This window comes from Fulmarus glacialis, unplaced genomic scaffold, assembly GCF_000690835.1.
Source record: "Fulmarus glacialis isolate BGI_N327 unplaced genomic scaffold, ASM69083v1 scaffold14887, whole genome shotgun sequence".
Classification (NCBI taxonomy): Eukaryota; Metazoa; Chordata; class Aves; order Procellariiformes; family Procellariidae; genus Fulmarus; species Fulmarus glacialis.
Genome location: NW_009226466.1, coordinates 57,407 through 68,035, shown reverse-complemented (window position 1 = coordinate 68,035; position 10,629 = coordinate 57,407). Strand labels below are relative to the sequence as shown.

At 36.2% G+C, this 10,629-nt stretch overlaps 1 protein-coding gene across 1 annotated transcript in view; it reads left to right on the top strand.

Moving 5' to 3' along the window:
- HERC1 (HECT and RLD domain containing E3 ubiquitin protein ligase family member 1) overlaps positions 1–6,939 on the top strand; it is a gene marked incomplete at its 5' end in the record, with an annotated part of 50,248 nt that extends 43,309 nt beyond the window's left edge. The window contains 9 exons of the mRNA XM_009582817.1: positions 11–63; positions 341–510; positions 879–1,048; positions 1,701–1,866; positions 2,890–2,966; positions 3,393–3,645; positions 3,875–4,027; positions 5,063–5,368; positions 6,278–6,939. Of these exons, the coding sequence (XP_009581112.1) occupies positions 11–63; positions 341–510; positions 879–1,048; positions 1,701–1,866; positions 2,890–2,966; positions 3,393–3,645; positions 3,875–4,027; positions 5,063–5,368; positions 6,278–6,463 (1,534 nt within the window). The remainder of the gene's footprint in view (positions 1–10; positions 64–340; positions 511–878; positions 1,049–1,700; positions 1,867–2,889; positions 2,967–3,392; positions 3,646–3,874; positions 4,028–5,062; positions 5,369–6,277) is intronic.
- Between the last annotated feature and the right edge of the window lie 3,690 nt (positions 6,940–10,629).

Genomic DNA, 10,629 nt, shown 5'->3' with positions numbered 1-10,629 from the left:
TGTGACCAGGATTTTCCCACAGTGCTGCCTGGACAGCTCCGCCTGTTCCACCAAGAGCTCCGGGTGAGGAACTGAGATTGTTTGTATGGTCATTTGATTTGGTCTTTGTGTTTCCTGGAGGATGAGTGCAACAAGAACTTCTGAACATTTGGGACAAAATTTGTATTGTTTTGTATCCGTGCAGGTTTTCAAATGATCTTAGTCTCTTAATTTTGCTACTGTCGTGGTTTAACTCCAGTAGGCAGCTAAGCATCACATAAGCTACTGCAAAGAAAATCCCAGTCAAAAGCAGTACAGCTATCCTTTATGAAATAATGCTTTTTTCCTTTCTCTCTGGTAGGTGTTTCAGTGCCTTTACAGCTTGGTTTACCTGATGCCATTCCACCACAGTATGGGGCACTGAAAGAAGTGAGCATTCATACAGTAAGAGCAAGGCTCAGACTGCTGTACCATTTTTCTGACCTCATGTACTCTTCATGGAGATTACTTAACCTCAGTCCCAATAACCAGGTAAAATTCCATTTGGGGAAAAAAAAAAAAAGCTTAGCTGTGTTGTGTTACGCCATGTCGCTAGAGAGTTTCTGACCCGATCAAGATGGATCTTAGTAATAGGGTCTATAGGTTTTTTGTAATAAATAAAAAAAAATATAAATCCGGATTAAACCAAACTTTGTCAAAATATTGTTATATATTTTTGCTTATGCTAACATTGACGTGTCAGTGTTTCAGTTTCCAAAAGCTTACTAGCCTCAAAGCTGAAACAAAAAAGTTTCCTGAAACATTGAAGTGCTAGTGATTATTAAGAAGGTTTTTATTCTGTAAAGAATGGAATTAATATCCTTTATTAATATATTTATTTTCATACCGCTTTACTGCAGAACAGTACATCTCATTACAATGCTGGAACATGGGGAATAGTTCAAGGACAGCTAAGGCCCTTGCTAGCACCACGAGTATACACACTCCCCATGGTACGCTCTATAGGAAAAACTATGGTTCAGGGGAAAAACTACGGGCCACAGATTACTGTAAAAAGGATATCAACCAGGTCAGTATTGTTTTCACAGGCATTGTATTAGACTTCAAACAAGTACTGATACTCATACATTTTCCATAACTTTTGGCATACTGAGCTCTCTCTGTACAACTTTGTTAATCAAGTGACTTCAGTACCCTTTACGTGTTTGTGAGTTACATTGTATGGCTGTGTCTTTTTTTTTTTTTTTTTTTTTTTTTTTTTTTTTTTTTTTTTTTTTTTTTTTTTTTTTTTTTTTTTTTTTTTTTTTTTTTTTTTTTTTTTTTTTTTTTTTTTTTTTTTTTTTTTTTTTTTTTTTTTTTTTTTTTTTTTTTTTTTTTTTTTTTTTTTTTTTTTTTTTTTTTTTTTTTTTTTTTTTTTTTTTTTTTTTTTTTTTTTTTTTTTTTTTTTTTTTTTTTTTTTTTTTTTTTTTTTTTTTTTTTTTTTTTTTTTTTTTTTTTTTTTTTTTTTTTTTTTTTTTTTTTTTTTTTTTTTTTTTTTTTTTTTTTTTTTTTTTTTTTTTTTTTTTTTTTTTTTTTTTTTTTTTTTTTTTTTTTTTTTTTTTTTTTTTTTTTTTTTTTTTTTTTTTTTTTTTTTTTTTTTTTTTTTTTTTTTTTTTTTTTTTTTTTTTTTTTTTTTTTTTTTTTTTTTTTTTTTTTTTTTTTTTTTTTTTTTTTTTTGAAAGAGGTCGGAAATGCAAGCCCATTTTTGTACAGATAGCAAGACAAGTGGTAAAGCTGAATGCATCAGACCTTCGCCTACCTTCCCGTGCCTGGAAAGTGAAACTGGTTGGAGAAGGTGCTGATGATGCAGGTGGAGTGTTTGATGACACTATTACAGAAATGTGTCAGGTATGAAAAGTCTGTTAGTTCAAAATGCCTGAGTAGAGTTTTTGTTCTCTCTGGTGTCTTTTAGTATTTTTCAAATTTCCTTTTTGCAGCTTAGCAAATAGTTGTTCTTCAGTCCTGAGCCACAACACTAGAGCTGCCTACTTAGGGATGTCTTCAGAGAATAAAGAAAGATATCTTCAGAAGATAAAGAAATCTTCCTAGATTGTGGCAGGGAGATGCCATAAGGCCACACTATAACTAGTATTACACTAGGGCACCTTGGAATTCTGAGATGGCCCCTACACATTATGGGAGCATTTTGCAGCCCCCCATTCTGTCCAGCCAATACTTTCTATAAGGGAAGTTGTACTGTATTCCATGATTACAGTACATTGCATGCATACAATACAGAAGCACCTCAGACAGGTGTTTCTCATACGTGTCACCTCTCAGGTTCAGTGCTTGAAAGGAGATCAGTAGCAGAAAGTGCACATTTTTGCCTGTCTGTAACCAGGATATTGTCAACATAGCTGTCTCTTCAGATTCACCTGAAAACTGAAAGGCTTCAGACTACCAGGACTAGGATAAAGCTGGTCAATGCTAATGTGTACTGCTTTTAGTTTTAAAGGTGTGTCTCAGCCCTGTGACACAACTATGATTGTAGCCCGGAGAAGGATTCAAGACAATGCTGGCTGGAGAAGTTTGGTTGTTCCTTAATCTTCCAGGAGCCTCAAAACCCAAAGAATGAGAATTAGCGAGGATAATCAGTGTATCTGCTTAGTCTGGGACAGGGCAACAGCTATGGATAGTGCTGCAGCTGGCATTGGAGTTAGAGTTAGGATACAGGATGGAAGAAACTGAAGAACTCCATTTATCAACCCTACCATGTGTACTTTCTCTTAAATGTTTCACATTAATTTGTAAGAAAAGTAATCGTCGCTATAATGGAATATTCTGTCTTGTAATGCTATAATGTCATAATATTTCTGTAATAGGTTTGTTATCCCTGTGTCTGAGAAGGCTTTTTTGTTGTTGATTTTTAAGGAACTGGAAACTGGAATAGTAGACCTGCTTATTCCTTCCCCAAATGCTACAGCTGAAGTAGGCTACAATAGGGATAGGTAAGTTGTCCAGGATTTGCTTTTATGGCTGATGTTAGTGGGTGAAAATTAAAATCTTCTATTAGCTGTTTTATACCAATTTATGAGACTTCATGATTGTCTGTAGTATACTTTTTTCCTTCAGGTCGTGATGTTACTTTATTGTGGAGGAGAGGGCATAGTTTTAACATGAATATCCTGGATTGCTGATGGCAGAATTCAGAGTAGCATCAAGAATGCCAGCCTTTGTGGTCAGGATTAGTTCTGCCTATCTCGGCCTCCATTATTTTAAAAGCTAAAGATAACAATAATCTTATTTGGACACCCCTTGCTGATAATTGTGTTGACAGTTACTATGCTGTGCTTAGAAATGTTTTGTCTTTTACTTCTAATGAAGTAGCATAGAAATGATACTAGAGTATTTTTACTGATTCTTTGTTCTTTCAGGTTTCTCTTTAATCCTTCAGCATGTTTAGATGAACATCTGATGCAGTTTAAGTTCTTGGGCATTCTCATGGGTGTAGCTATTCGTACAAAAAAGCCACTAGATCTTCATTTGGCTCCAATGGTCTGGAAGCAACTTTGTTGTATCCCACTCATCTTGGAGGATTTGGAGGAGGTAGATCTGCTCTATGTGCAGACCCTCAACAGCATTCTTCACATTGAAGACAGTGGGATTACTGAAGAAAATTTCCATGAGGTAAGATATGAAAATTGGAGCTTTTAGGTTTATTCTGAAAGCGGTTACTTTATCAGATTGACCTTAACTTCAGTACTTATATAATTCACTGTCTCCATTATTGGGATAACAAGCACTTCATATGTATTTGGAATAGTTTGTGATCTTATTATAGTTCTAGGTGACTGATAGTAAAATATTAAACTTAGATCACTGGAGCGACTTACGCTTTTCCTGTTTTGCCTAACAGATGATTCCTTTAGATTCTTTTGTTGGCCAAAGTGCTGATGGTAAAATGGTTCCCATAATCCCTGGAGGGAACAGTATCCCACTTACCTTTTCAAACAGGAAAGAATATGTGGAGAGGGCAATTGAGTACAGACTCCATGAAATGGACCGTCAGGTAAGAATCTCATTGTGACCCTATCCCCATTGCTAATGCGAACAGTATTTTTGATTTATGCAAGTTTCCATTACACTTTATTAGGGAATAAGAAAAGCTTGGCTTTCTGCATCTCGCGTGGATCCCCATGGCTTTTTTTCTCCCACAAACTGTTTTGGGGTTTTGTTTTACATTAGTCCTATTTTTCTTAGTAATTGCTCAGTTGGCAGAAGAGCATTAGAAATCAGAACTTGTCTTTCATTGGAGTAGCCCCACTGCAAGTGTCAGCGCCACTTGAGAAAATAACCTGCAATTGTGTATGCTGTGCACTGTAATTAGACATTACAGCAACATAGAGACTAGCTAAAGTAAATATTATTGACAAACATTTGTTTAACTTAAAACTATTTCTCTTCTGCTTTAGCACAGAAACTACGAATATTTCATTATATGTTTTGAGAAGTGTTAATTACCTATTTGCATACTTTTGTGTATTTGTCATTTGAATAGTGAAGCTTCGGAAAGCAGTATACTAATTACATGCTAGGAATTTTTTTTTCCTTTTTCTCAAGATATAGATGCATGCATGATATTATCTGCATTAGAAAAGTAACTTTCTCATCAAAGGTACCAAATCCTAAGTCTTCTAGAACAAGTATGGACTTCTTAGAAATACGGCTTTTTTCCAGCTCAGATGTATGTTATATACACAGTTTTTTGGTTTAGCCATCATCATTTGTGTTGCTAACTTGTACTTTTTTAAGTTCTTCTGTTTTGTATCAAAACATGTTCTTTAATGTGCAATTACAGTTGAAAATATACGTAATATTCTCCAGGATTTTGAGAGAGGATACAGCCCTTACAGGGGATGCACGTGTGGGAGATTGTATTTGTTCTATAGATGTTCTATATCTATATCTATGGATGTTCTATAATCCTACCTCTTTATCCCATTTCTCAGCTGATACGTTACTTTTGCATTTGGATGGTAGAGGTGGTAGTGGCAGAGGTGTAACACAATTGCCCTTCAAATGTCTCTTCTTCTTTGGGCAATAGGTGGCTGCTGTGAGAGAAGGAATGTCTTGGATTGTTCCAGTTCCTTTGTTGTCTCTTCTGACTGCCAAGCAGTTGGAACAAATGGTCTGTGGAATGCCAGAAATATCAGTTGAAGTTCTGAAGAAAGTTGTGCGATACAGAGAAGTTGATGAGCAGCATCAGCTAGTACAGTGGTTCTGGCATACCCTTGAAGAATTTTCAAATGAGGAGAGAGTCCTTTTCATGAGGTTTGTGTCAGGAAGATCTCGATTGCCAGCCAACACAGCTGATATCTCTCAGCGATTCCAAATAATGAAGGTTGATAGGGTAAGATGCTGGTTTGGGGGGATTTGTTTGTTTGTTTGTTTGTTTTTAATTCCTGTCTAGTATAATCTGTCCTTTGGCAATAGGAGACAGGTTTCCATAGTTGTAAATTTACAGAGAAGGTATGGGATGGGATATGCTCTGAGCTATTAAAACCAAACATTTTAATTGTGTAGAAGTACATACACTGCATAAATTGCATCTTAATTCATTTGGTGCATTTAATATAGTTACATGATTGGAGGTCAAGACAAGTTCTTGCAGAAGAAACAAACCTTCTTGCATTGTAACTTGTCCACAGTCATTTTTCTGTTCTAATCCCTTTTTTCATTTGATAATTTTAACTCAGTTTTAAATCTATGCAAGTGACCACTAGTGAACTCTAACGTCTTAAAACCACTGTAATGAGTTTACAGTGTATTACTTTACATACAGGTTGCATTCATTTGGCATTACTTTTGTGCAGTGAAAGCACATTCTCTGTGAAATATATGACTCAAAAATTTGGCAAAATCTAAGATAATAGTGGCTTGACTGTCATCTTTGGTTAGGTGTCTCTCAAATTGCCTCATGTTAAGGCACACTATGGTATGTAATTTGAATGTTGTTTGGTATCTACCAGTGGGCTGCTAAATAGTAGTGCAATCAACTTTTCAGATAGCTGAATTTCGTTAGTGGGTTGAACTATTTACAGAGCAGGTGATAGAGCAACAGTTTTGCACATGCTTAAGGATGAAACAAGTGATGTAAACAAGGGAGGCTAGTTTGCTTCTTAAAAGGAATTTTGAGATAGAATGTGAAAATGCTGAATGATAGAGGCAAGGAAGGGAGGGAGAAATGAAATATGGATATGTTGCATTTTTTGCTTCATTCACAACTTAACAGTGTCCCACCTTTTATCCATTTCTACAGCCTTACGACAGCTTGCCTACCTCACAGACTTGTTTCTTTCAACTGAGGCTCCCACCTTACTCCAGTCAACTAATCATGGCAGAGCGTTTGCGCTATGCAATCAATAATTGCAGGTCTATAGATATGGACAATTACATGCTCTCACGGAATGTGGACAATGCAGAGGGCTCAGACACAGATTATTAACATTCTGTGAACAAAATCATCTTCCTTTTCTTACAAATAGTGCCCTAAGTCCAATTCATTGTTGACATAATTTTACAGTAACCATAGATGTTTTAGGAGCATAAAAACAGATGTTAATAGACAGTGGCCACATTTTAGTTACTCTAAATGTAACAAAAAATTAGATGTTTTTATTTTTTTGTGATTGTAAAAAAAAGAAAAAAAGGAAAAAGAAAACAAAAAAAGTATGATCAGTAATTTTTTTTCTCCTTTTTTGGTCACTTTTGATAAGTTTGCATGGAGACATTTTGGTGCATTTTTGTTGGGAATAGTACATTTGTAAGCCCTCCCAGTGAACATGAAGAGTTGTACATTGTGTATAATTGTTCATTAGCAAGGACAGTTTTACATGAATATTCACATATTTATTTTGTTTTAATTTGAATTGCCTGTGCAGGGTTCCTTATGCAGAGAAAAATAAAGCAAATTCAAGAATCGGTTGCTTGTATGCATTTGTGAACTGTGATTGGTTTTCTCAGTCTTCATACTTCTATATTTTGTCTCAGGAAATTATAGTATTACAGTGTTTAGACAGGACATGACATTTGAAGCATCTTAAAATGTTTATCTTCAACGAATCTGATGTGTAGTACTGTGCTCTGCATTCTTAATGTCTCTGAGGTACTGGGTTTTTCAGGTATACCACTATTTATTTCTCGTACTTCAATACAAGTTAACGTTGTACTTGGTTCCTTCTTGATTTTCATTTAAACATTTTTCTCCTCCAGAGCAGTAGTTGTTGACAATAATAACATACTGCCATCTTGACTTAGAAACCTTTAAATGTTTTGTTAAAAAAAAAAAAAAATCCTTCTTAATATACAGATTGATGTAGTTGATTCCTGATCAGAGTACAAAAAAATTAAAATGGAAGTGACAGGGTAGTAGTTGAGGGTATGGATTTTATATAGATTCTTAGTTTATGCCTTGGATTTTAGTAAAATTCATGTGTTTGGTCTCATTTTGTTGCAGCTGTAATTGTATTATGATCAGCAGGATGTGGCTTACACTGTTATGTTCATATTTGGTTAAGACAGTAATGTACTGTACGAAGAAAATTTTGTTCTGTGTCTTGGGGAAGTGCTGAAGGATCGATAATTCCCCAGTGTCTCTATCAAAAACATGATTTGTGTCAAGCTACGAATGCTGCTTGGTGCTCAGGAGCAGGATTTAACGGGGCTGAAGAAAAGGGCAGAGTCTGTCCCCAGGTGAGTCACTGCTGCTCTGCGCTGATTTTTCCACCCCTCATTCTCACTGAGCTCCTTGGTAAGGATGCTGTGGGCCTGAGGGCTAACGAGAACATTTATTAACTTAATTTCACCTGGGACAAGACTGGTCCATCTGAGTCTGGAGAAGAGGGTAGAAATTCCTGTTGGTTTCTCTCATGTGATTGTTGTACGTTAGCAGGGATTGATAGGGAAACTTCCCGATTGTCCAAGACTGAACTGGTGTATTGCTGCCAGCTAATAGTGGTCAGAGGGCTGACTTGATAAGATGTAAAAATTTGCAGATCCAGGTTTTATCTGGTGGAGTTCTTTCGGTTAGGACTAGTTGTTGGCTCATGAAAAAGGCAAAAGGTTCTTGAGCTATGACCAAGAACCAGACTGCAACATGACACATCTAGAGGGAGGCTTTCAGCCATTTGGGGGAAGGAGGGACTCGGGGCTCTGAAATCATGCACTTAGTTTCCTGCCTCATTATGTATTACGGTTCCAAATTGGACTGAGATTTTGGTGTCCCATCACTATGTTGTGGGGGAGTATATTCACATCTTGGTCTAAATTTATAGGTGTAATACATAAAAGGTTACAAATAAAAGGGGAAATTGCTGTGTAAAGTCCTGTATTATTGCCTACTAAACTTGATTTATGTGTCTTGAATTAGTGCTACTAATTTGTCAGTCTGTTTCAATCAGCCACAGAAAATAATAGAACTGTGCCTAAAAATTACAGTTTTGTATGGACTATGCAGTTAGCTTCTTGGATAATAAGGGTATTTTTGGAGGCAGTTTACAGTGAAGTGAAAGAGGATGTTGATATTGGTAAATCTTGATGTTGATTAAAGGATTGTGCTTGATTGCTTTAACTGAGACTTTTTTTATTGATTGTGCTTGTCCTTTGAATACTCTATCTTAGCATCATTAAAACTATCAAGCGCTTAATTATTTTTATTTTATTCTACTGTTTGTTTTCATCATAATTATATTGTGCATACATTCCTTTTAACCTGCTGATTGACATTTTTCAGTTGCTCAGGCATCCGAGACTGGAATAATGTTCAAGTTTCTTGCATAATGCTTCTTACACATAATTGCATACAAAGATAAAGAATGTACAGCACTGATTATGTCCTACTATTGGAGACCATCTGAGAAAGTTCTAACTTTATGTCAGTCTAAGGGTATTTTATGTATGCAGACCTCTCCCTGTATAGAAAAGGGAAAAAATATTACCAGTGTAGTATAAGTAGATTATATATGCAGTTATTTAAAGAAAAAAATACGCAACTCTATCTTGTAACAAACCTTCCAGTGGCAGCGTTGTTGCACTAGGCAGAGTTGGCTGTAGCAAGGTGGACTGTGAGCGATTTCCGTTTGTCATACCTCATTTCCTTTCCACCTTTCAGCATTGGAGGGACATATGTGTATGACTGAAGCAGGGAGTATCAGTGGTAACAAAGGCGCATCAGAGGTAAGAACAGGTGTATGACAATGTGTTTATCTAGACCCATTTCAAATTAATATGAGATATGGAGGCACAGTAAGCTTAGAAGTGTTAAACTCTAAACATAACTAGAGAAAAACAGCTTGAAAAGCTTTAGCCACAAAAGTAATGTGCTGGGTAGGTATCATATCAGAAAGCACTTACATGCCAAAAGCCTGCGTCTCTTATTGAACATGACTGCTATTTGCTGCTGCTTATTTTTTGCTGTACAGGAGTGGTACCTAACCTTTTCCTTACACCTCAGATAACTCTCAAGAAGCACTCACTCTCTCTGGTTTATAAGGCTGTTGCTTCTTGAAGCCCATAATTTCTGTTTCTTATCCTGTTTTTACCCTGGGATAAAGTAATTTTTTCTCTACCACCTCTGGTATTTCCAATTGCTTTTTCCTACTTTTTTTTTTCTTTCCCACCTAGGAAATACATCCCCAGCCTTTTGGGCTATCAGGCTATCAGACAGCTGGATAGCCCTTTGAAACAGGTAGGCACACTACTACAGAGAGAAGATGAACAGCCAGTCCCCGAGACTAGAGGTAGGCAAGTTCCTTTAACTGGGTGAAGCCTCACTCTTTCTGGAGCTAGCGGTAGTAGTATTGGTTCATCTGACAGAGCTGGAATGTAGCGGTAGGGGGAATGCGTGTCTGTCATGCTTAGAGGGGACTGGTAAGAGCAGAATGTGTTCTTGAACAGTAGTATTCTCCAGAGAAGATGCGAGCAAGTGATCAGGTCAGGTCTGGAATTTTGATTTAGATCTGTCATTTAGCCCTTTTGACTGGGTGATGAAGTTTAATGGCAAAAAAACCACCACTGCTGCAGGACTTAATTTAATTTCCTTTTACCTTATTGCCAAGCTGAGCTGTGTTACCACAATGGAAATCTGAAGGGTCTTCTGGATGTTGCTCTTCCCCTATTGTGTAGGAAAAGGCACAAACTTTGGATAATGAAGTCTTGTTTGCCACTTGCATTTGATAACCTGATGCAGCTTCCAAGTAGGCATCTTGGTTTATGTCACCCTCCTTTTAGTACTTTCATAAAATGATAGATAACAAGCCTTCCTCCCTCCGTACCTGGTAAGTTAGAGTTAGAGTCTGTGAAGAGTAAAAAATGTTTCAGTAATGTTAAGAGAACTTTGACGGAACTGAAATGGCTTGGAACTAAAGAAAACTGTTAACATGCTTCCATCCTTACATAATACCCTAAGTAAAATGTAATCATTATATACTCAATTTTCAAATTGGATTGCTAAGTAAGAACATTTATTATTGATGCTGAAAAATTTATCAGCTGTGTTAAAATTTTACTACGTCATGAACAAATATCCCCATTCAAGGAGGGGAAGAGCTAAGTAATATGACTTTGAGCATTTGTACACAAATAGGCAAAAAACCCAAGTGGGAGAGTGTTCCA